The following is a 26,287-nucleotide window of genomic DNA, read 5'->3' on the forward strand; positions in this document are numbered from 1 at the left end:
TTCAGTCATTCAGCATTTATCACATCCCACTAGGTGCCCCGTGCTGTGTCCTGCTAGGGTGACCCTAAGATGGGCAAGCTGCATCTCTCCCCTGGGGAGGGTGGAGGTGTACACAGGTGCGCATGGGTGTGCATGGGTGCTCGTGTATGTGGGCGCCCATGTGTGCGTGGTTTTCGCACAGGTTTGAGTACCCATGTGGGCGGGGCAGGCCATGGGGAGAGATACAGAAGCAAATCATTACAACCCTCCGTGTATAGCAAGTCCTTCTGCTGCCTCCAGGTGTGGAGCGAAGCCCCGAGGAGCTGGAGCAGGGCCACGTGGACATTTATGGCCCCAAAACCCCATACGCTACCAAGGAACTCACATACACAGAGGCCGCCTTTGACAAACTGGTGAAGCTCTCTGAGTACAACATCCTGAATAACAAAGACAAGCTTCTTCAGGCCTTGAGGCTGACGGTGGAGAAGAAGAAACGCCTGAAGAGCCAATGTCCCTCCTAAGTCGCAGCGAGCCTCACCGATCCTATGTCTGCTTCTAGGGTCAGAGGCGCCGAGCCCATGGGGGCTGACCGGCTTGCACCGCCGGCTCTGCTATCTGGCGAGGGGTGTAGGCAGGCTGACCTGGGCTTTCTATCAAAAAAATAAAAATTTAAACAAGTTGAGGGAGATAGAGAGAGAAGGAGACAAAGGAATACAACGTAGGCAAGTGTTGGGATTTTAGACCTGCAGGATTTTTTTTTTTAAGCCTGTCCCTGCAGAGAAGGAGATCCCATAGCCACAGGGTCCCACATATCCCCAAAGTGTGGAGAATAAAATCGTGGCCTGTGGAAAATTCTGGTTCCCCCAGAGACCTCAGCCTTCGAGCTGGAGCTCAAAGCCTCCTCCACTCAACTCCTCCCAGCCTCCTGGCATAGAGGGCCTCCAGGAATAAATAAAGGGAGGAACCTGAGGAGTATGGCGGGCTCTCTGGAAAAATGCCTTTTTAAATTAAAGGCAGTCATGATTTTTATAGGCTATTATATTTTGTGGTTTTCATTGTTTAGAATCAGGGTGTTCATAGATAGTGTGAAGCCAGAGCATCTAGACCGAGCGCTGGTCTCTTCAACAACAAAGCCAGACTAGGTGGGTGACAGGTCTCAGCGGCCCCTCTCTAGCCGCTCTGAGCCCCAGGACCGGTGATCCCTGGGTTCTCAACCAGGCAGCCTCATCTGAGCACCCACGAAAATGCCAGGCAAAGCCCAAGTTTGCAGCTCAGGCTCACCAAACAAGGATCGGGGGGTGCAGCTCAGGGACGTCTGAGCAGGTAAATAGAGTCAGGCTTCGGGCTAGCACTCGCCGACCAGCCTGCTCCAGGAGCACTTCTCCGTTCCCTTCTCACCTTCCTCTCCTATTTTCAGGTGGGATTATTTATTTCTAAATGGGATTCCTCTTATCTATCATGTAAAAAACGCTGTGGCCAGTATACCCGAAGCTCTCAGAGAGTCACAAGTCACGGAGAGAACAAACAAGGAAACCCTTCAGGGAGTAGGTTAGCCCTGAGGAAGAAACCCGTCCATCCTCGCGGAGCGCCGGCAGCCAAATCACTGGGAAAACCTGGGACACAGAGAAGCCCAGCAAAGTGTCCAGGCCTCCCATCAGGCTAGGAACATGACTAAAGAAATAGGTCACCTGAGTCATAGAGAAGCCCACGCCGATGGAAGGTGTGACCAGAAAGGCATGTGGTCCCCACGAGGCCCAGCAAACCTGGAAGACTTGACCCTCTTTCCTGGCCTCTAGGAGATGACGAGTAGTGATAGGTAACGAAAGTTCAGAAAAATCAACTTCCAAAATCCATCCTTGCTACTCAAAGTGTAGTGGGGGACTCATCAGAAATGCAAAAGTTCAGGCCCCACCCCAGGTCTGCTGAATCAGAATCTGCATTTTCAGGAGATTCCCACCTCCCCTCTGTACCCCGTGGTGGAGCATGGAGCATCCCATGCTCCATTCCCACGAGACTACACATATTAAATTTGAATGGTGTAGATTTATGCCACACTCTCCTATAAGCTTGGAAAGCAGGAATCCATGAGCGCCCCTAAACCACTGTTAACAGGGCTCCTGGACCTGCGAAACTGGTCACCGCCCAGATAATGCGGACCTGAGACACCGCCCATGCCCTCCGAGAGAGCAGCCAACAGCCTCGACCTTCACATCTTTTCTCTCCATCTGCAACAAACAGGCTCTCCTTAAATTAGAGTGAGCCACGCTGTAAGACCTGTTTGCTGGCCGGTGAAGACAGCCCTGCCTTGGATTCATCAAAGTGTGTACAATGAGGCTTGTAAAACCATTGTATTATTTGATCACAGAATAAAATGGCCCTGTGGGTAAATGCTGTTGACTCATCTTTGCTCATCCAGTGCTACAAAACCAGCCAACTCCTGCCCTCACCCCTGCCTGGGCTTCTCACACACCACTGTGTTCTGTCCCCACGTCCCCGTGAAAACACTTCTCCCCAAGGTCACCAGCGTCCTAATTGCCAGATACACTGAGCCAAATGGCACCAGCCTTTTACAGGCCTTATCTTACTTGATTGTTCTCGGTATTTGGCACCGCAGACCACTCCTGCTTCCTGAAACCATCCCTTCCCACAACTTCCTTGCCAACAGCAATTCAACTCTGTTCCGCCTGCAAATATTTCTTGCCTTCTCACTACATGCCAGTCACTGTGGTAGGCACTGGGACAATAAAAATGATTAACAATTGACCCCACACTTCAAGGAGCTTCCTTTTGGTCCCACGTAGGAGGGCTTCATGAAAACAGAGCCTTGCGAGACAAAGGGAAAGTTCCATATTAGCTGTATACACATGGGGAATACATTAGGGGCTGCCAACTAGGCTTCCGCCCAGAGGGAAGGGGCCAGGTTTGCTGGACACCATCCATCCTGGTTTCCTTCCCACTTTCCAGCCCCTCCTGTTGTCTCACTGCCCCTGCCCTCCATTAACTGCTGGTATTCCCTGAGTTCTCTCCTCAGCTCTCCTCTTTCCACTCTGTACTCCTTAGGCAATCTCATCTACACCCAGGACTTCAACTACCACTTCTATCTTGAAAATTCTCAAACCTTTAGCACTAGCCAAGCCAGTTTCCTAAGTTCTTGATTCATGGATTCAAATTCTATACCAGTTAGCATTATTTTTCATTACATAATCAAAAAGGTCAAGAAACTTTTGATCTTTTGATTCTTAAGAGTGTCTTAAAGAAGATAGAAGAAATTGATTTCTCTATTTCTTAGCAGATACCCAGGTTCCTCTAAGCTCTTGCTTCTGCCATCCTCAAGTTTGCCTTCTGGTCCAATATAGCTGCTAGAGCTCCACCCATTGTATCCACATTCCAGACAGCAGGGAGGTTAAAGGGTTCTGAACTCCTGCTGACAGTGAGCACACCAAAGTAGCCCTGGTCTGCCTACCTCTGAACATCTTTTCTGTGACAGAAAACTAAATTTTTACCTTAACAAGATAATGAGAATTACCAGTTGTCCCAACTTTCTATTGCTGAGCAAACAAACAAAACAAAACCCAGAATATAACGGCATAAAAGAACCACCATTTGATTACGCCTACAGATTCTATGGGTCAGGAATTTAAAAAGGGCACAGCAAGGACAACTCTTATTCATGCTGGAAGGCCTCTGCTGAAATGACTTGAAGTGCTTGGGGAGGGCTCAGAGGGCTGGGATCTACCTCTGAGATGAGCAGTGCCTGGGTGAGAGAGGCTGGGATGGCTGAAGGACAAGCTCAGTTTGATTGACTGTCAGAGCACCTTCACGTGGCCTCCCCAGTGTGGTGATTTCAAGATCCCCGGCTTTCTTAAATGGCAGCTCAGGGCTCCAAGAGCGAGTGTTACTCAGCGACAGGGGCATGGTGTATTATGATCCAGTGTCCAAAGGCACAGACCATCACTTTCACAGGACACTATTGGCAGACGCACTCACAAGCCATCTCTCGATAGGAGGCATATCGAAAAATACGCATGGCTATATTTTAAATCCCAGCCTGAGTAATTGAATCCTTAATGCTGACATTCCCTCTCTTCCACTAAGGAAATGTCACATTTGGGTTCTGTTATTGCAGATTCTATATCTAGGAACAAATTCAGTGTTAGTTAGGAATTAGCTTCACCTCTCACTAGCAGAGACCTAACAAATAGGGGCCTCAATACATTCATGGGAAAAAAGCCCACAGGGAGGCCATCCAAGGCTGGCATGGCATGTCGAGGACTCATCAGGGATTCTGCTCCTCCCAGCTCTGAGTTACCTTCCCATGTTTAGTTCTTGGCCTCATGGTCCGGGATAGGCCCTTAGGTGCCAGCCAACACATCCCTATCCCAGACTACAAGAGAGAGGACAAGGAGAGCCAAATGGAACTTTTTCTCGTTCTCAAGGAGACTTCCTGCAACTCCCATGCATCCTTCAGGTAACATACCAGCAACCATCCCTTGGTCTTAGGATCACACTTAATTGCACAGAGACTGGAAAATTTTATCTTTACCTGGTAGCAATGGGCCTGGCTAAAAATGAGAGATCATGTATAAGCGGCTGGTTGTCTTACTACAAGTACCTACTAGACATCTCCACCTGCCGTGTCCTATTAGCCAACATCTCCGAGTGGCAGCAGTGACTTGGGTAAGTGGCCACAGAGAAAGGAGAGGTGTGTGTGAGAATGAAGGGGGCTCTTTGCCAAAGTACCTCCTCTAATCTCTTTATCATGTGTCTCTCAGGTCTTTAACTTCTCTGGGACTTAAAGTATCAGAGTAACACACTGCACTTGGTATGCATATAGAACAACCACTGAATATGATCTATGGCAAACCTTGTGAGGGGCGCCTGGGCGGCTCAGGCATTTAAGTGTCCGATTCTTGATTTCAGCTCAGATCACGATCTCAGGGTCATGAGATGGAGGCCCATATTGGACTCCGGCCTGGGCGTAGAATCTGCTTAGGATTCTCTCTCCCTCTCCCTCTGTCCTTCCCTACCCTGCTCACACCCACCAGCACAGTCTCTCTCCCTCTCTTAAAAAAAAAAAAAAAAAAAAGAGAGAGAGCAAACCTTGTGAACATCAAATTACCAAGAATAAGAAGGAAAAAAAAAAAAAACCCTTCCACAAGAATTACGATTTAAATTTCCATATAGCAAACAGAGTTGTTGAGTGTTATTATCAAAATACTTATTTCATGAATTATTTAATCCAAAAAAAATTCAGGTAACTAATGGCACTCTCTGCAAAACAGTAGCCTGGAAATAATAACGGGATTCAGATGAAAAGGTGACTGTGATTGGAATTGTTGAGTCTGAAGAAAGAAAACCAAAAGAAGATCACAGCTTGTAAATGGATGTGAGATGACTGTCCTGAGGGCAATCAAGAACGAAAACAGTTGTATGAGGACAGAAAAGGGAGAAAAATAAGACGTTGTAATTTGTCCTCTGGGCCAGGCTCTTTCGGGACTTCCACTGGTTTTAAGATTAAAGGCAATAACTTTTTTTCTTTCTTCAATTTTTTTTAAAGATTTTATTTATTTATCTGACAGAGGTCACAAGTAGGCAGAGAGGCAGGCAGAGAGAGAGGAAGGGAAGCAGGCTCCCCGCGGAGCGGAGAACCTGATGAGGGACTTGATCCCAGGACCCTGGGATCATGACCTGAGCCGAAGGCAGAGGCTTAACCCACTGAGTCACCCAGACGCCCCCCCTTCAGATTTTTTCTGATTGTAAAACAAGAGCATGTTTATTGTGTAACATCTGAAAAATGCAAAAGCACATAAAGAAGGAAACTAAGAGCATTTATCATTCCAAAACCCAGAGATCATTACTATTTGGGGGTTCATCTTTCCATGTTTTCATGTCTTTAGAGACTTTTTTTTTTCAGAAGTACAAAAACCCTATACATTTTTAAATTATGGTAAAATATACATGATGTAAAATTTACATCTTAACCATTTTTATAGCCATTTTATAGCCCAGTAGTGTTACCTATGATCACATTGTTGTGATCTCCTGGATTTTTTTCATTTTGCGAAACTGAAACTCTATACTACTGAGAACTCCTCATTTCCTCTTCCCTGCAGCCTCCAGTCACCACCATTCGACTTTCTGTTTCTATGAATTTGACTACTTTAGATACCTCATAGAAGTGGAATCATATACTATTTGTCTTTTTGTAACTAGTTTATTTCACTTGGCGTCATGTTCTCAAGGTTCTTGCAGATTATGGCATGTGACAGGACTTCCTTCCTTTTTAAGCCTAAATAATTTTTCATTGTATGTATATACCACATTTTGTTTATCCATTCATCCATTAGTGGAAGCTTGGGTGGCATCCACCTCTTGGCTGTTATGAATAGTGCTGCTATGAACACGGATGTGAAAATATCTCTTAAAGACCCTACCTTCATGTTTTTTGAAAGTAGAATGACTGGAACACATAGTAGTTCTGTTTTTAATTTTTCAAGGGATTACCATGCTGTTTTCCATAGTAATTGAATGTCTTCTCTTCTGTAATCTTTTTTCCACTTAAAAATATATTCTAAGTATTTTCCCAGGTCATTAACATTCTTTTTCTATGACACAATTTTCAGAGACTGCGTAGGAATCCATTATCTATCTAACTAATCCTCCACTGGGGGAACAGCTAATTACAGCTTTTCACTATTGTTAGTGCTATGCTGATAAACATGCTTTAGGTAAAGCTTTGCACTGCTTATTTCCTCAGGGAAAAATTTCTGAGTCTAGAAGTCTGAGCATTTCCAACAACTAGTAAACATAGAGTTAAACAAGATAAACCACAGATATTTAAAGCACACAATTTGATGAGTTTGAGAAGATCTGTACAACTGTCAACCATCACCACAATCAAGGTAATGAACAAATCCTTCATCCTCAAAACTTTTCTCATGCTCTTCGTCATTCTTACCTATGTTCTTCCTATGCTGGCTCATGTAGTAAGTATATGCTTGACTTTTTAAGATTTTTTTTTTTTTTATCAGAGAGAGAGAGGGGGAGACTCAGACAGAATGGCAGACAGAGGCAGAGGGAGAAGCAGGCTCCCTGCCGAGCAAAGAGCCCGATGTGGGACTCGATCCCAGGATGCTGGGATCATGACCTGAGCCGAAGGCAGCTGCTCAACCAACTGAGCCACCCAGGCGCCCCTATGCTTGACTTTTTAAGAAATTGCCAAACCAGGGCACTTGGGTGGCTCAGTGGGTTAAAGCCTCTGCCTTCGGCTCAGGTCATGATCGCAGGGTCCTGGGATAGAGCCCCACATTGGGCTCTCTCCTTGGCAGGGAGCCTGCTTCCCTTCCTCTCTCTCTGCCTGCCTCTCTGCCTACTTGTGATCTCTGTCTGTCAAATAAATAAATAAATAAAATTTAAAAAAAAAAAAAAAAAGGAAAAGAAATTGCCAAACTGTTTTCTAAAGGAGTTGTATAATTTTACATTCCACTGTCAACATGTGAGAGTTCCAGTTGCTCCACATCCTCACCAACAACTGGTATGGTCAGTCTTCTAATTTTAGGCATTCTAATAGGTATGTAGTAGTATCTTGTTGTGGTTTTAATTTGCATTTTCCTAATGACTCATTAAAAAGATGTTGAACATCTTTTTATGTGCTTATTTGCCCATACATCTTCTTTGGTGAAGTAGCTGTTTAAATTTTTTCTCTCTGTCTTAAATTGGGCTGTTTTCTTATCATTAAATTTTAAGAGGTCTTTGTATATTCTGGGTATAAGTTCTTTATCAGATATGTAATTTGAAAATATATTTTCCTAGTCTGTGCCTTGTCTTTTCATTTTCTTAACAGTATCCTTCAAAGATCAGAAGTTCTTAATCTTGATGAAGTCCAATTTATTAATTTTTTTCTCTTATGGATCATGCTTTTGGTATCACCTAAGAAATCTTTCCCTACATAATATTTAAAGGTTTTCTACTATTTTTTTAAAGATTTTATTTATTTATTTGAGAGAGCAAGCAAGCACACACAGGAGGAGCAGCAGAGGGAGAGGGAGAAGCAGGCACCCTGCTGAGCAGGGAGCCCTATGCAGGGCTAGATTCCAGGATCCTGGGATCATGACCTGAGCTGAAGGCAGATGCTTAACCAACTGAGCTACCCAGGCACCCCTGTATAATGTTTTCTTCTAGAAGTTTCATAATTTTAAGTTTTACATTTTTAAAAAAGATTTTATTTATTTATTTGACAGACAGAGATCACAAGTAGGCAGAAAGGCAGGTGGGGGGGGGTTGCGGGGGAGAGGGAAATAGGCTCCTTGCTGAGCAGAGAGCCCAATGTGGGGATCGATCCCAGGACCTTTAGATCATGACCTGAACCAAAGGCAGAGGGTTAACTCACTGATCCACCCAGGTGCCCCTTAAGTTTTACATTTATGTCATAGTCATTTTGAGTTAATTTTTATACACAGTGCAAGGTATGGGTCAAAGTTTATATTTTTTGCATAAGGATATCCAATTGTTGTAGCATTATTGGTTGACAAGAATTTTCCTCATCCATTGAATTGTCTTTTCACTTTGTCAAAAATCAATTGATTATATATCTGTGGGTCTATTTCTGAGCTCTATTTATTTCTTTGATGTATTAGTCTACCTTTATACCAATACCACACTGTCTTGTCTTGATTTCTGTAGGTTTGTAAGTCTTGAAATTAGGTAGTATAAGTCCTCCAGCTTTGTTAGTTTTTTTAGTCATTTTGGCTAGATCTTTTGCACTTACATATGGATATTAGAATCAGCCTGTCAATTCTTACAAAAATAACAACCTGCTGAAATTGTGCTAACTCTATACATTCATTTGGAGAAAACTGACGTTTTAACAATCTTGAGTTTTCTGATCCATAAGCATGGTATATGGTGTATATCTCCATTTATTTTAGGCCTTTTTTATTTCCCTCAGAAATGTTTTGTGGTTCTCAGTGTATAGACCTTGTCCATTTTTTTTTTTTATTAGAGAGAGCATGTGTGTGAGCAGGGAAAGGGGCAGAGAGAGAGAGTCTTAAGCCCCAGAGCCTGACATGGGGCCCAATCTCACAACCCTAAGATCATGACCTACGAGGAAATCAAGAGTTGGATGTTTAACCTACTGAGACATCCAGGCGCCCCTAGACCATGTACATTTTAAAATCTGATTTATCCTTAAGTATTTCATACTTTTGATGCTATTATAAGTGTCATTGATTTTTTTATTTCATTGTCCCATTGTTCAGTTTTAGTATATAAAGACATAGCTGGATTTTATATATGTGTATTGTATCTGATCCCCTTACTAAATTCACTTTTTAGTCTTAGTAGCTTTTTTGGTAGGTTCCATAGAATTTTCTACATAGATGGTCATATCTTCTGCAAAAAAAGACAATTTTACCTATTCCTATCCAATCTGGATACCTTTTCTTTTTCTTATTGTACTGGTTAGAACCTCTAGTATGACATTGAACAGAAGTGATAAGAGTAGACATCTTTACCTTGTTCCTGATTTTAGCATTCACCATTACGTATGATGTTGCAGAAACCTTGAATGTGCATTTTCAAGATTTTTGATAAATATGGATTCCATTAAAGTGCTAATTTACTCCATATCCAACAATGTATGTGATGATACCTTTTTCCACACTCTTGCCAACATTAGACATTATCTTGGAAAAATAGGCCTGCCATTCTTTTTTTTTTTTTAAGATTTTATTTATTTATTTGATAGACAGAGATCACAATTGGCAGAAAGGCAAGCAGAGAGAGAGAGGAAGAAGCAAGCTCTCACTGAGCAGAAAGCCCGATGCGGGGCTCGATCCCAGGACCCTGAGATCATGACCTGCCCTGAAGACAGAGGCTTAACCCTCTAAGCCACCCAGGCACCCCCTAGGCCTGTCATTCTTAATGTTATTGATTTTAAATTTATGTTTTTTGACTATTAATGGAGGTTAGCATCATTTAACGTTTATTGGCCAATTATATTTGTCTTTAGTCGTCTATGTCCTCTGCTCATTTTCTAATGGAGCATCATTTCTTTTTTAATAATTTTAGAGTAGCTTTTAAAGTTCTACTATCCTTAAATATATCTATTATATATGTCTGTCAATAGTTTTTCCAATTTGTTTTTGTCTTTTACCTTTGTTTATGGATTTATTTTTATATATACTATTTTTAAAAAGATTTTATTTATTCATTTGATAGAGATCACAAGTAGGCAGAGAGGCAGGCAGAGAGAGATAGAGGAGGAAGCAGGCTCCCCGCTGAGCAGAGAGCCCGATTTGGGGCTCGATCCCAGGACCCTGGGATCATGACCCAAGCCGAAGGCAGAGGCTTTAACCCACTGAGCCACCCAGGCACCCCTCCATGTCCGGTTTTTAGCAGACATAAGCTTTCAGCTTATTTGGGCAAATACCAAGGTGGGCAATTTCTGGATCATATGGTAAAGAGTATGATTACATGTGTTTGTATTTTTAAAAATACACTAAAGCCTTCACTTTTTTGTTGAAATTCTTGCCAATCTTTTCCTTTACAATTTCTGTCTTTGGTTTTGATTGGAAAAGCTTTTCCCTTCCAAAATTTTTTTATTAATGTTTTATTTTTTATAAACATATATTTTTATCCCCAGGGGTACAGGTCTGTGAATCGCCAGGTTTACACATTTCACAGCACTCACCATAGCACATACCCTCTCCAATGTCCCTTCCAAAATTTCATAAATCTTCACATGTACCTTCTTCTAGTACATCTATATGTTTCTTTTATTTTTACATTTTAACCTTTGTTTTATTTTGACATGAGGCAGATATCGAAGTTCATTTTCCTTTGTCTTTCTTTTCACTTCCATAGTTGCATACAGCTTCCTCTAAATATTTGATCCACACAATTCCCAAGGAGTTTCCATTTTTACAAACAAGGAAACTGAGGCAGAGAAGAAGCTCATTGCACTTAAGGCCATATAGCCATTAATTTAGTCGTCAGGATTCAGACTCCGGTCTTTTGATGCTGAGTCCTGTTCTCTCTTCACCATAGCCCTGGCACTGAAAGTATAGTCCACAGACAGCACTGGAAACACTGAGAGCTAGTTAGAAATGCAGTCTGGGCTCCCAACCCACACCCTGGAATCAGAATCTGCATTTCTAACAAGTTAGAGAAGTACTGTTGTGTAGCATATTTCCCCAAATTTAGGGTATGTCAGAATCACCTGGGAGCACTTGTTGAGCTCCATGCCTCCTCAATATTTTAACTCAATGGGTCTGGGGAAGATGCAGAAATCTGCATTTTAACAAGTATACCAGGTTATTCTTAAGCAGGTGACTCCATGGATTACACCTGAGGAAGAATCTAAAACAACTGAGAAATATTCTCAAACTGTTACCTAGAGCACCAAAAGTGATAGCTGATTATTTCTCCCAGTCTCAATTTAGACGTGTCCTTTTAACCAGAGAAAAGAGAGAGCTAGACCGCAGCAATAACTCTTTTACATATCCCTATGTGGTAATTAGGTTATAATAATGAGGATGATGATTAAACCCTCAATTTTACATTTAGTCAAATAAAGAAAAATAAGGGCAAAAGGCCTTCGATTAATCCAGAATTTAGTGGAGGCAGTGTGAAGTAGGAGGAATATCTAACCAAGTAAACTGGAGTCTCCTTCCCCTTATTCAAATCTTGTCAGTATGTCTGTGAGTCAAGGTCTCTTCAGAAATAAAATGAAGGTAAATAGCCCGCCAGCGGTAGAAAGAACCTGCCTATCAACTTATGCACTTTTGTCCCCAGTATCGACTGGGAGGAATAAACTTCCTGGGAGACCAAGCAGCCTCCGGAGGCTCATTTTTGCCAGCTCAGATTTGCCCGGAAGCCGACACCACCTGGCCAGAGGTGGGGCTCCGGCGACCTAAGGGGGACCCCTCCGCTGACCCGTCTGCGCCACGGGGCTGGGGGACACCCTCTCCCTCGCGCAGTCCCGCGGAGAGACTCCGTCATCAATAATTCATTAAGAACCTCCTCTCCATTGGCTGGCGCCACCACCCCCGCGCTGGCAGCGACCCAATGAGGAAGGAGTTGAGTGAGTCTTCTGAATAGTGAACGAGCTGCCGTGACGTAACGACCAGCGATTGGCTGCAACGACACGAGGCGGGGCCAGTTCGGGCGGCGGCGAGAGCGGCTGGGGCACCTCAGTGCGAGCCGGGGAGGGTCAGACCCGGAGCCGGGTGGGAGCGCGGGGCAGGCGCTGAGAGGGCGGGCGCGGGGTGCCGACCGGCCGCAGGATGTTCAGCTGGATGGGGCGGCAGGCGGGCGGGCGCGAGCGCGCGGGAGGCGCGGACGCGGTGCAGACGGTGACTGGCGGCCTGCGCTCGCTCTACCTGCGCAAGGTGCTGCCGCTGGAGGAGGCGTACCGCTTCCACGAGTTCCACTCGCCAGCGCTGGAGGACGCCGACTTCGAGAACAAGCCCATGATCCTGTTGGTGGGCCAGTACAGCACCGGCAAGACCACCTTCATCAGGTAACCCGCCCTGCCCGCTCGTCGCCCTCGCCGGGACTCCTGCTCCCACCACCTAGGTGGGGGCGGTCCTCCCCACGTGTGCGGGTGCTGTCACTAGCCTCCCACCGCCCTCGGACGTCCTGCAGCGCCCGCTTCCCCGGTGCGGAATCTCCCCCGCGGCTGTTTCCCCCCTCAGCATCGGCGTGAGCTCAGGTTCACCGTCCAAGCTTCGCCTCGCCCCGGGGTGCGGCCGCCCAGGAAGGGGCTGCCTCTTCCCCACGCAGGCAGGAAGGTCCCCGGAGCCCCTTCTCCGTGTACTCTGAGCCCTTTTCCCTTACTCTTGATAAAGGACTCTTCTGACTGGATTTGTTCTGTCACCCTGGCCTGGGGACCCGGGGAAGGGAGGGAAGAGAGCGAGGCTATAATAAGCATCTTCTTGATGAGCGAGTGGGGCCTGGGGCTAGAAATGGGGACGGAGGTGTGTGGTATCGGAATGGGCTATTGAGTCATAGTTGAAGAATTAAACCCCCAGCGCATAACTTTATCGAATGAATGGATGAATGAACGAATGGCAACAGGGGAGGGTACTTCTCCAACACCCCCTCCCATTAAAGTCCTTGTGTGCCGTCCCCCACCAGTGTTGGGGGGAGCGGGTGGAGAGGCCGCTTTTATTAGCTCCTGCACAGCCTCGCCTTTATCCGGCTGTAGGAAGTTAACTGTGTAGCAGCCCCAGCCGGCGCCCAGTGGAACTAAGGGGGAGTGTCATATTACTATTCGTTAGTTTCCATTTCTTAGGTGGGTCATTCCCTCCTCCCTTGACAACTGAAAATATTTGTCATGCTTGCTCTGTCTCCAAAAGCAAACAATTACTGTGCATGCGCTAAGGCTCAGATCATATGGCTTCGTCTGAAGTGATTTTTGTTGGGAAATCATTTACATTGAAACGAATTTCTTTTTGAAGAAGACTGTGACTTCTAAACCAGAAGTAAGACACTTTCAAGGCTTACTTTCTTTGCTTAGGAAATTTATCTTCCTGGGTTAAACCCTGGGTCAGTTAAAACAAAGTGACTAATCATTTAAGCTTTTGGTCTACAGTTTGGGAAATTGTAACAGTCTCTTCATCACTGATGTTCAACAGGTATCCAGAAAACTGCATCTATATTTGGTTATATGCTGTATCTATTAAACAGCAGTCTCTTTTTCTCCACTCCAGTGACCTAAATAGTTCCTACAAATAGAGTAGTTGTCACTACAGGAAATGTGTTCAATCCAGACGTACAGTACAGATCCATTATGAAGGAATTCAGCAAAAGCAAATACACTATATCGAAATATAGTTCTAGATAGTAGAGTGAAAGTGAAGGAAGACTGAAGGAATTTGGTGTTTATTAATAAGGTGAAAATAGTATTAAATATATCACACCAGACACTCAAACCTAAAAATGTCACAGTCACCGGTACCTTGAAAGATGAAAGACAATACCTTTCAGGTCTCGGTAATATTAACCAGTTTTTAAGTATATGGGATACTGATTTATTGAGATCAAGTGTGCAAGAGTGGAAGGTGGGCCTTCTGAAACACACAGATAAAGGATGAGAAGCTGCCATTGTCATAATTATAATAATCGCAGACATGAGCAATGACATGCTCATGGCACCCTGGGCATTTCCTCCTGTCTGTCTCTGGCACAGGGCTTTATTGTGCCCTGTGTGATTAGGGAGCCCTGGTGCTGCTGTCCCCACCAGGATGTGAAGTGGCCATCTCTCTGCTCACATAGCCTCACTCTTCTCTCTTTTTCATCGTTTGTGGGGAGCTCTGTGGAATGGCTAAGCATACTTGTAAGAAAGATTTTGAGGCTTGACTCCTGGGAACTTCATCCATATGGACCACTTCTCAGTAGTCATAGGAGACAGGTGCAACCTCAGGGGAAGGGGGGAGTCAGACACCTTACCAAGATGTCACTTGCTCTTTGAGACCTTCTCTGGCCTAAGTGACTTAGTCCTTAGGCAGTGGGCACAAAGTGGACCTGTGAGATTAGAAGGAAATCACGGTGCGCAAGAAGCTTGGTGAGCTACCAGAGATCTGAGTTTGGTTTCAGAGCGGAGGTAGGAGCAGGAGATTTAAGTCCCAAGAGGAAGGCCCCAAACAAAAGGGCAGCTACCCTCTAGAGCCTGCCCTGGGAAGCAGTGGAGTTGGCCCAGGATACTGACCCTCCTGGATCCTGCCTGCATCCATGGCTATCTTTTCTCTGAAGCTTATCAGTGCCTGGATTGTTTGTTTCTAGCCATTGAGCACTAGACGCTCATACTTGGCTATAGGGTGCACCTATTTACATAGTCAAAGATTCCCATCCACCTGACTTCCTGTATATCCCAAGAGGTCACTGGTAACACAGAGCCCGCAATGACAGGAAGGAAACTTCTCTCATTCTAAAGCCAGTCAGCAAGGGCTTTGGTGTGCATCGCATACCTTTAATAAAACCATTCTTCCCTCCTTTGTCCCTTGACTGGGAAGAAGTAAGAGCCCCACTAAAACATGGTGAGTCAAAACTTCGTCAGGAATGAGGAAATTAAATGTGTGCCTTGCTCTAATTAAAAGGTCTTCTAGATGGGATGGATGAAAAATCTGAGTGTCAAAAACTATACTCATTTTTTAGAAGTGTATGGAAGTATATGGAAGGAGAGTCTTGGTGGACCCTCCTCACATGGGTCACAAAACTGGCCCAGAAGGTGACTTCAGATGTGATGGAGGTATTTGTCAAAGTTTTCTTGGGATAGAAGCAGAACAGCTAATGTGCCTACTGTCTGACAGTTTCATTTCTCAGAAGTCAGTTTTATTTCTCAGAAGGCAGAGGATGCTATGAGAGAAACCATAGGTGCTCTACCTCTAACCAGTAAGTAAGACTTGGCCGAAAAAGGAGAAGAGATGGGTATGGGGAAAAGTGGTCATGTTGTCTTAGACTATGTAACAGCCAAGAAAGGGTAGATATTGGGCCCAGCCAGGCTTGTATCCAAAACCTGAGGAAAACAGATTTCAGAGCTTCCCCCAGAAAATCCCTGGGCCCAGGTGCTGTGAAGGAAGACATTTCCTCTGAGAGGAGCTCAGGCTCACTGAAAATCAATTCAAACCACACAGTTGGCATTTTGTTTTTTAAGATTTTATTTATTTATTTATTTGACAGACAGAGATCACAAGTATGCAGAGAGGCAGGCAGAGAGAGAGAGAGAAGGAAGCAGGCTCCCTGCTGAGCAGAGAGCCTGATGCGGGGCTCCATCCCACGACCCTGAGATCATGACCTGAGCCAAAGGCAGAGGCCTTAACCCACTGAGCCACCCAGGCACCCTGGCATATTTTGGTTTTTAAAAACTCTGCTTTCTCTCTTGATCCTACACCCTGTCCCCTTCTCTGAGAAAAATTTATTCTAATGAGGACAAAAGAGGGAAGTCACTCAAGAAACTGTATAGGCTTTAAAAGGGTAGAGCCCAAAGCAATTAGACAAGAAAAAGAAATGAAATGCAGATTAGAGAGAAGTAAAACCATCTCTATTCACAAAGGGCATGATCATATATAGAAATCTTAAGGATTTAGGAAAATCCTAAAAACCTTTTAAAATAAACAAGTTCAGCAATATGTTAGGATACAAGATCACTATACAACCTCAGTTTTATTTCTGTGCACTAACAATGAACAATCTGAAATTAAGAAAATAATTCCATTTATAATATCTGAAAGAATAAAATATTTAGAAATAAATTTAACAAAAGTAGTATAAAACTTATGCGCTGAAAACTACAAAACTTTGCTTCAAGAAATTTAAGAAAACCTAAAAACAGAACAGGAAAGACTTCCCATGTGCATGGATTGGAAGACTTAATATTTTTGGAAGGTCAGTACTGCTCAAAGTGATCTATGATTCCATGCAATCCCTACCAAAATCCCAACTGCCTTTTTTACAGAAATTGACAAGCTGCTCCTGAGACTTCACTCTGAAACATGAGGGATCCAGATTAGCCAAGACAATCTTGAAAAACAACAAAATTGTAGTTCTCATACTTTCTCATTTCAAAGCTTGCTACAAAGCTCCAGTAAACAAGATAGTGGGATAATCGCATAAGAATGGAGATAGAGACTGACAAACAGAACTGAGAGCCCAGAAATAAACCCGTATGTCTGGTGAATTTGTTTTCCCAAGGGTTCCAAGATAATTCAATGGGGGAAAGAGAACATTCTTTTCAACAAATGATGGTGGACAACTAAATAGACACATTGCCAAAGGAATAGAGGGGTGCCTGGGTGGCTTAGTCGGTTAAACAGCTGCCTTCGACTCAGGTCATGATAACAAGGTCCTAGGATCAAGTCCCACATCAGGCTCCTTGCTTAGCAGGGAGCCTGCTTTTCCTCTCCCTCTTCTCCAGCTTATGTGCACTCTATCTCTCTCTCTCTCCCTCTCTCTCTGTCAAATAAATAAATAAAATCTTTAAAAAAAAGGAATAGGGAGTGACTGCTAATGGCTACAGGGTTTCTTTTTGGGGTGATGACAAAGTTCTGAAATTAGAAAGTGGTGTGAGTTGCACAACTTTGTGAAGTTACAAAAAACCAGAGAAGTGTATCTTACCCTTTAAAAGGGTAGGTTTTATGGTATCTTAATTTTATCTCAGTTAAAAATATAAAACAGTTTGGTCTTCCAACAGTTCAGCATCCTGTGATTTCTTTAATTTCCATAATTGTGCAGTTAGTGCCAGTCAAGTAATGTCTACATCTCTATCCAATAATTTAAAATAAAAATGGTTGCCAGAAAGAAAGCAAAGCAAAAATTGTGGAAATAAACCAAAAGAACACATGGACAAAAGGAATATACATGAGGGGGCAAGAGAGTACAGAGACACCTGGGTGACGCAGTCAGTTAAGCATCTCACTCCTGCTTTCGGCTCAGGCATTGATCTCAGGTCAGGAGATCGAGCTCTGCCGCCTGGGCACTGAGCATGGAGTCTGTTTAAGACTCTCTCTTCCTCTCTCCCTCCCCTCTGTGCGACTTCTCTTTCTCTCCCTCAAATAAATAAATAAATCCTAAAAAAAAAAAAAAAAAAAGAAAGAAAGAAAGAAAAAGGAAAACAAGTAGCTATCACACAGTCCCTGTATTTCCCCCATTATTCTTGTCAGTGTATAAACGTTTGTTTTTCCTAACACTCTAAGTTAGTAAAGTCGAAGTCTAATATTTTCCTAGAAAATGCTTGATAAAGTAATTGTGTTTTAAAACTTTAAATATCAGTTAAATATAGTGTTAATAGGGGGAAGATTTCGAGTTCCATGTGCAAGTGTGGAAACAAGGTTTATGGACAGTATGAAGTGTTAAGAAGCTTTTTGGACAAGAAAAGGCATTTTCCGGTATGATTAGAACAAGAAAAAGAATCAGGAAGTGATAGGCCCACTGCTTGGGACTCTTGCTGTAACCTTCAAAGAAAGCAGAACTACTCAGCTAGTATTGTATTGTCTCCTTTTCTCTCAAAAGCAAATGATCCAGAGATGGGAAGGGGAGCCCAGCCAGGTGGGAAAGAGGATCCGAGCCCGGAGGGTGAGGAGCACCCCAGGGACGTGCAGGCATGGTCCTGTAAATACTGGGGGGCCAGGAGGTAGATGGCAGGACCAGTTAGGAAGGACTTGTAGTTGGGCTCAAGGGGCTGTGTCTGGTAATTTTTAAGAAGTTATGAAGAATAGGAGGAGTATCAGAAAACTTGAAGCAGGCACATGTCCCAGTTTTCAGAAGAAGGGGGAAATAGATGCTATTAAAGAACAAAGCTCGATTTCATTCCTTTGATAAGCTCTAGAGTCTGTTATTAAAGTGAAGAGAAGTGAAGGCTCTCACTAGGAGGCAGCCTGGTTTACCCATTAAAGAAAATCCCGTTAAGGAAACACTGTGGCCCTTTTGGGTGGTTCTCACTGTCAGCCAGGCCCTGGAGCCCCTGAAAGTGATAGTCTGCTCTGCCAAATATCTAGCCATTTGTAGATCTTTCCAAAATGCTGAAATATTTAATTTCTACAGAAGAATGGACTATCTATAATACACAAGATCATACCTATATACCCAGTGTCCATTTATTCAAATAATATTGGTTTCCAGGAAGGGTCTGGCTATCCCAGAACTTAGAGTTTCATGGGGAATATGGATAAGAATCCACAGGCCATGAGGGTCTGGGTGACCCAAGCTGTGATGCTAGCAGTACAGGGTAGGATGGGGACATAGGAAAGGTCCTTCATTCAGCTTGGAAGTTGGAAAAGGCCTCCCTGATGACACAACCTAAAAGCTGAGCCCTGAGGAATGAGCCAGAATTAGCTGCCCAAACCAGACCAGGAAATGAGGGCAAGAAGTGTCAATGATGAGGCCCAGGTTTCTTGGATAACTGGGTGGGTGGTGGAGCTATCCACCAAAATGGGGACACACAGAGAGGAAGAGGGGAGGCATAATTACAAGTTTAGATTTAAACCCATGTTTAAGTAGACACTCTGGTGTAGGGTCCACAAGGAGTTGGACATATAGGTCTGGAGTGAAAGGAAGACAAGCTTGTAGAACCACAGGGAAAATTCACCGGAGAGGTGGGTGGCCATTCAGAGCCATTGTAGGGCTGTTTTGGTTGTGAGTAACAGAAACTCAGGTAAAGAAGGCTTAAGGAAAAACATACGTTTTCTCATGAAATTGATCAGACGCGGATGTGCTGGCTTCAGACCTGGCCTAGGACCCCAAGCGGCACCATCTGGTCTCTGTCTCTCAGCCCTGCTGCCTTCCTCATGTTGGCTTCTCTCTCAGGCAGTTGCCCCTCATGGGGTGGGCAGGTGGCCATCTCCGATTCCAAACTCACCTGACAGCTCAGCAACCCCAGTGGGGGAAAAAAAGAGAAGCTTTTTCCAACAGTTTCTGCAGAGGTCTTAGGTTTGAGTCTCATTGGTTAGACCTTGGCTGTATACACATCCTGAACCAATTCCTTGAGCCAGGAGAATGAAATACCCATGTCTGCTGGGGGATGGTCAGGCCCCAAGCCATGTAGACTAAGACTGGGGCAACGTGGCTCCTCAAAAGGGAAAATACTTGCTGCATGTGTGAGCCATTGGGCAGCCCCCACAAAAGCCAGGGAAAGAGAGGGCATGGTCAGCAGGGCCAGATGCTTCTGAGAAAAGGGTTGAAATGGATCCAGTAGATTAGCCATCAGGAGTCAGGGTGACCTTGGGAAGAACCATGCCAGTAAGTGGCGGTGATGGAAGCCAGGTGGCAGTGGGCTGAGGAGTGAGTGGGAGGTGAAGCGTCAGATACAGAAAACTCACAGTGACTGGGTACTGCAGGGGAGGAGCTGTGCCCGGGTGACCGGCATTCCAGCAAAAGCCATTGTAAGTTGATGGAAGGGGCCCATGGAAAGTGAGCAGCTGGTATCTCAGAAACCTAAGAAGAGACAGGCCTAGGGGCAAGGGAGGGGGGGCTGGAGGGCAGGGGTTGTGGTGGGGGTCACAGCAGTCACGGGGGGAGAACTTGCAGGTTGGCCTCCTGTCCATGTACCACACCACCTGCCTGACAAACGGCAGCAGTTCCCCCAGACAAGGAGAGATGCGAGGAGAAATGTGTTCGGGTTTGTTTGTTTTTAGTTATAAAATTCTCTTCTTTAACTTGCATCTAGAAGCTTGCTTCCAAAAGGCATTCAGGATACTTTTCAAGACCTTGGAAAATTATGAACCAAAAACCATGGTCCCTGGATCTGGCTATGGGTCAGAATCACTGGAAGCCTGAGAACAAATTCCAGGGGCCTCCATCCCAGACCTCCTGAACTGGAATCTCTGTGGGAGAGGCTCTGAAATCTGGTTTGGGTTTGGTTTGGGTTTGGTTTTTAGAAACCACCTCCCACGGTAATTCTTAGGTAGCCTCCCCCAGGAAATATTCGGAAACCGTAGATAGACAAAGGTTCAGCTAATGGAATCATGATGTTTGAACTTTTTAACTCCTGAGGCGGGTCTGCCTCAACCCAGAAGAGGGAGGCTCCCTTTGATGGCCTTTCCATGGCATGTGGTCCAGGCTCCATCTGCTCACATTCTTAGCAAATGACCTAGATGAAGACATAGAAGTCATGCTTACAAAACTGGGAATTATGCAAAAAAATGCAATTTAATAAACAGACTTTTCACTTAATATGATATGATGAACTCTTTCTTGTGTTATGAAGTAATCCTTGGAAATAGCTCTCCTGACTGCATCCTAGTCTATCCTACAGCTTGGAACATTGTTTCTAATTTTATGCTGTTATCTGTAATATAGCAGTGGACATTCTTAGCTGTGAATCTTTGTCTCATTTTTTTTTTGCTTTCTAAGACTATCTGCCCAAGTATCAATTACTGCATCAAAAGGTATAAATATTTGTCAAGTTTATGTATATTGCTGATTTTATATATACATATAGTACATACATGTTTATATTATATTTTATATAAAATAAAACATTATTTTATCCTGAATATGTATATGTACATGTACCTTTTCAGAAAAGTCATCCCAAATTAGATTCCCACCACAGAATCTAATATGAGGATCATTATTTCACCAAACTGTCAGTGAAACTATGTATTATTATTTAAAAACAAATAAGTGTGACAGGAAAAAAATTCTTTTATTATTATTTTTTAATTTATTTATATATTTTGAGAGAGAGCACAAACAGGGGGAGCAGCAGAGGCAGAGAAAGAAGCAGACTCCCTGATGAGCAGGGAGCCTGATGCAGGACTTGATCCCAGGACCCTGGGATCATGACCCAAGCTGAAGGCAGACACTTGACCGACTGAGCCACCCAGGCGCCCCTTGCTTTTTTATTTAGCACTATTGAATAATCCTACCTTTTTCCATTAGTACATGAGGCTTCCTCACATGCTAATTTATTAAATATTGGGATCTTTTGGAACTTTCTCTCCTGTTGTATTGCTCTGTTGGTAGATTCTTATGCCCACACCCCACTGTCTTAAGGACTGTCACTTTAAAACATTCTTTAATTAAACAGTGACATGAAGTAACGCTTCTGATCTCACTTCTCTTTATTTTGCAAATACTGTCAATCATCATTTCCTGTTATTCTTTCAGAGGAACTTTAAAATTGCTTCATTAGATCCTCCCCAGAAAATACCTTTGGGATCCATTTGTATTGGAACTGCCTTGTATCTTGGTATTTGCTCTTCCCAAGCAGGAACACAGCATGGCTTTGACTCAGACGTTTTATGGATCTCAGAAAGGTGTTTGATGTACTTACATAGGTTCTATATACTCTATGTTGTTCTTAGGTATTTTACATTCCTTGGCTCTTATGAGTCAGATATTTTTCCTTTATATTTTCTGGATGGGTATTGCGAGTATGTGAGATAACTACTGATTTTTATGCATTTTTGTTTTGTATCCGTTTGTTTGATTCAGGTTACTCTCACAGCTCTTAAGTAGGTTCTCTTGGATTTTCTAGGTAGACAGCTGTATCAGTTACGTTCATGATTACTTTATTTCTTCTTCTGTTTCCTATTTGATTGTATTGGGAAGCAAGCATCCACACCAAGCTTCTAACTGTGATGACAATTCTTTTGTTATTTCACCTGAGGATATGCTGTTAGCTGCTGGTTTAATATTTTATAAATCAATTACATTAAGAAGTATCTTTCTATTATGAATTTTAAAAGAATTTCATTTGAAAACACTAGCACAGATGTTGAGCTTCACTAAATGCCTTTTTACTTTTCCATTTAACCAGTGTTCTGTGGATGGTAATTCTGGGAGATTGTTAAGTAGGTATTCAAAAAGGGTCCTAGAGTTCAGGAACTTTGGGAAATGCTATGTTCTGTAGCCTTCTCCTGAAGCTTTCCAATGCTCCCAGCTCAAGCTCACTTCTGTTATCTGGTTCATAAATTATAAGTCCTCATGTAGAAGACACTCATTAGATCTTCAGTGCATGAGGAAATGAATGACTGGAGAAATTAACAGGGCTGTAAACAACAGGGAAACCTGTTGCCTTGGATTCCAGTGAACTTCCTCTCCCTTTCCTCTCCTTCCTTTCCTTTCTTTCTTTCTTCCAGCCTCCTTCCAGAATAGCATGGAAGGCAGAGTGGGGTGGCTCATGGTACTGACCAGTTAGACAGCCGTGTGCCTTAAGCACATCTCGGCCCTGCATGGTTGAAATGCCATTCATAACTGGAAAAATTGAGCTGTGGAAAGGCTTTATGCAGCAAATTCCAGTTTCTTGATCCCACAGGCTAATGTGGATTCCTTCGCAGACACAGCAGTTTGAAAGATGATGTCACCTGAACAAGGAGCTCTGGTTGTAATAGGTCCATGATTCAGCCAAAGGAGAAACAAAAATGAAAATAAAAGTCAAGTTTCATCCTTAAGGAAGACCTAGAGTCTTAAAATGGAAGTGAAGCTTGGCCTGACTTAATTTTTCAGCAACTTAAAGAGGATTAAAATTTTAAAGAAAGCAAGATATTTCTGATATTTATCTCGGCATTCTTTATGAGCCAGAAATGGGAAGCTATTTCAATGCCCAAGAGTAAGGAAGCGGCAAACTCAGTTGTTAGACATTTGTCTTAGAATAGTCTGCAGCCACTAAAAATTGTTTTTGAAGAATTTCTGATGGCATGAGGAAAAATTAATGGTGCAGAAAATCGAGAGGCAAAATTATTTAAACATTCTGATCCCAATTTTAAAGATTTTATTTATTTATTTGAGAGAGACAGTGAGAGAGAGCATGAGCGAGGAGAAGGTCAGAGAGCGAAGCAGACTCCCCATGGAGCTGGGAGCCTGATGTGGGACTCGATCCCGGGACTCCAGGATCACGCCCTGAGCCGAAGGCAGTCGTCCAACCAACTGCGCCACCCAGGCGTCCCCTGATCCCAATTTTAGAAAGAAAATATATTCACAAGAACAGTGATATATTAAGAGAAAGACCACATTATGTAATTTTTATTATAGTATATTGTTATAAGTGTTCTATTTTATTAGTTATTTTTGTTAAGCTCTTACTGCACCTAATTTATAAATTAAATCCATATCATGGGTGTGTACATGTAGGAAAAATCAAAATCATTGTGTGTATAGCATTCAGGCATCCACTGAGGGGCTTGGGACATATCCTCCATGAATAAGGGACGACTACTGTATTGCTAAAATGATTAATGCCTTTTCCATTATTCCAAGCACAATTTGGAACCTAGACAGAATGCATGAATGAATAACCAGGGGAGAAAACATTTGCAGCTGGAATTTTGGAAGTCTGTCATTGAACACTGTACCTTGTTTTTAGTCATTCTTAAGCCCATCTCTGAGAAGATGGTGTTTGAGTATTTTGAGGGACTTTTCATCATCCTGAAGATTTCCTTTTCCTCTTAACACAAAACAGTTTTTTGCTATGGCGTTTGTTTTTTTTTCCCCTAGCCCAAGCTATGGAAGAAAAAAAGACACTGTCCACTTATAACTTTGCATGAAATCAGCTCCCTGAACCAAGGCTGGGCCAGTGTCCCCAGAAGCCATTTGGACGAGGCCACACTATGGCCTTCAGCAGAGAGGGCCATCCTCCTCACCAACCCCCTGCCCAGCTGCTTGGAATCCCAGATGTCTGGCCTTTTTTTTTTTTTTTTTTTTAAACATTGAGGGCTTGGAGCAATCACCCCTGGAAGTGGCAGCCTTTTCTGAGAACACAGGAAAAGGAGAGCAAGGCGGAGCCAGGGACCAAAGCCCCGTCTAACGCACAGGGTGCCAGTTCAGTGGGCTTGTTGGCTGTGACCCGCAGTGATGCTCATCTGTAGTCTTCCCAGGGCCTCTTGTTCCTTTGAATTCTTGTTATTGCAGATAACACTACAAAGTCCCTGGAACTTGAGCTCTAGGAAAGCCTCTGATACATCAACGTTTAACATAGCTGATCAGCCTCGTGCATGCAGGTGGCCTGTTCTTGTATGTCATACCTTGAAATCCCCTCAGACTCTCCAAGGTGGCTGGTTTTGAACCTCGTCCCTTTCTTTGCACTTTGTTCACCTCAACATGCTGTTGTCCTTAGCTCCCTCACTGCCTCAGACATGTGCCTGCCCACCTGGCGGTGTGACCTCAGTGTGCCTGAGTTTCCCCATCCCCCAGTGTAAAACTCTTCTGGGCAGTCAGCTTAGACTGTCATATATTAACTCATGTATTCGACATGTCCTACTTAGGGTGCCAGCAGCTGGGGGCTGTGTGGGACCCCAACACTATAGGGCTGAGCATGGTGTAAAAGCAAACACCTTGGGCCAAGAATGAGGAGCCCCAAGCTCTAAGTCTTGCATGGCCACTAATGAGTCTGACCAGCAAGTCACTGCCAGCTCCAATCCTCAGTCTCTTCACCTATCAAGACGAGGCGTTGAGCCTAAGAGAGTTTGGGACTGGAGAGTTCTGAGCGTGTGGATTGCACCCTGCAGGAAGGACGACCTACCAGGAAAGAGGAGATCAGGCCTTCAAACAGCACCCATGCCAGGTGTTCCCGAGGAGTTCCACAAGAGAAGGGGAGGGGGGGAGTGGCCAAAAAAAAAATGGTCGTGGAGGGCTTAAGGAGGGAGGACAGCCCAAAGGAGGTGATGCTTTGCCAAGTGATTCAAAGAGCAAGTAGGATGGATGGTAGAAATCATAAGACTCAATTCCTAGCCAGACAGAGGGAATGAAGTAAGGGGAGTTGGGGCAGGAATTTCGGACCTGGAAGAGACGAATCAAGGAGGGAATAAAGCTACCGTAGGTAAGGAGCAAGAACCCAGAGTGCAAGGCAGAGGGGATGGCTCATGGGGAAGGGAAGTCACCTGGGGAGGATTGGGTTGTTGGTGAAGGCTGTCTGATGGAAGTGGTATGTAGAAAAACAATCTCATCTTGCAGGACAGATGGGGGAGAGGGAGGCTGGGAGGCAGCTGGGCAGGACAGAGTGACCAGAGCCTACATGAGGTGCAGAAAAGTGAGGGAGGGAGGCCAAAGCCAGATGGCCACCTGAAGGAGGGCATGGAGAAAGCCGGTCAGCTGTTGGACACTGGTTCACCCTTGCCATGTTCCAGATGCCGTGTTAGATGCTAGGGTATGATAGTGAGCCAGACAGAGGGCCTCCCTCTCAAGGTGCTCCTGATAGCCTGGGACAGTGACGTGCCCACAGAAACATGGCAGAATGTCAGCTCCTGATAAGTACTCTGATTAGGCTATGAGGAGGAGGAATGGGGAACGAGACCTGAGAGGCTCCTGTGTCAGGAGGCTCCCCAAGGAAGTGCCATATGACATGCAGAGATCTGGGGGAGGGCCTTCCAAGCAATCCTGAGGTGGGAATGGCCTTGGCATATTGACAAGTTGGTGCAAAGGCCAGTGTGATCAGACACTCAGTCGCTCATTATTTCAACAAGTATTTCTTGAGCACCCCAGCCGTGTGCCAGAGATCATTGTACACATGTGGGAAGTATTAGTAACAGAAGAGACTAAAAGCCCTGCTTTCCTTTAGCATATACTCTACCAGGTGGAGGCAGGGAATAAGTCATAAATATAATAAGTGAATTTTATATTGCAGTAGAGCCATGGGAAAGAAAACACAATTTTCTTTCTGATTTTTTTTTTTTTTTTTTTTTTGCTGTTATAGGTAATGCTGCAATGGACATTATCACATAAAAATCTTTTTCATGTGTCTAGGGTTTTTGCTAAAATAGATTTCCAAAGGAAGAACTAACCCCATTTTAAAGGCTTTTAACATAAAGTATCAAATTGCTTGTCAGTGAGGTTATAGCAACTGATTATTCCACTAATATATATAAGGGTGTTG

At 43.9% G+C, this 26,287-nt stretch overlaps 2 protein-coding genes across 2 annotated transcripts in view; both read left to right on the forward strand.

Moving 5' to 3' along the window:
• PLA2G4E (phospholipase A2 group IVE) overlaps positions 1–2,333 on the forward strand; it is a 35,740-nt gene extending 33,407 nt beyond the window's left edge. The window contains exon 20 of the mRNA XM_044231103.1: positions 280–2,333. Coding sequence (XP_044087038.1) covers positions 280–500 — 221 coding nt within the window. The 3' untranslated portion in view covers positions 501–2,333. The remainder of the gene's footprint in view (positions 1–279) is intronic.
• A 9,928-nt stretch (positions 2,334–12,261) lies between these two features.
• Positions 12,262–26,287, forward strand: part of EHD4 (EH domain containing 4) — a 78,846-nt gene continuing 64,820 nt past the window's right edge. Inside the window, exon 1 of the mRNA XM_044229826.1 lies at positions 12,262–12,499. Coding sequence (XP_044085761.1) covers positions 12,264–12,499 — 236 coding nt within the window. The 5' untranslated portion in view covers positions 12,262–12,263. The remainder of the gene's footprint in view (positions 12,500–26,287) is intronic.

The sequence above is a fragment of the Neovison vison genome, chromosome 13, assembly GCF_020171115.1.
Source record: "Neovison vison isolate M4711 chromosome 13, ASM_NN_V1, whole genome shotgun sequence".
Taxonomy (NCBI): domain Eukaryota; kingdom Metazoa; phylum Chordata; class Mammalia; order Carnivora; family Mustelidae; genus Neogale; species Neogale vison.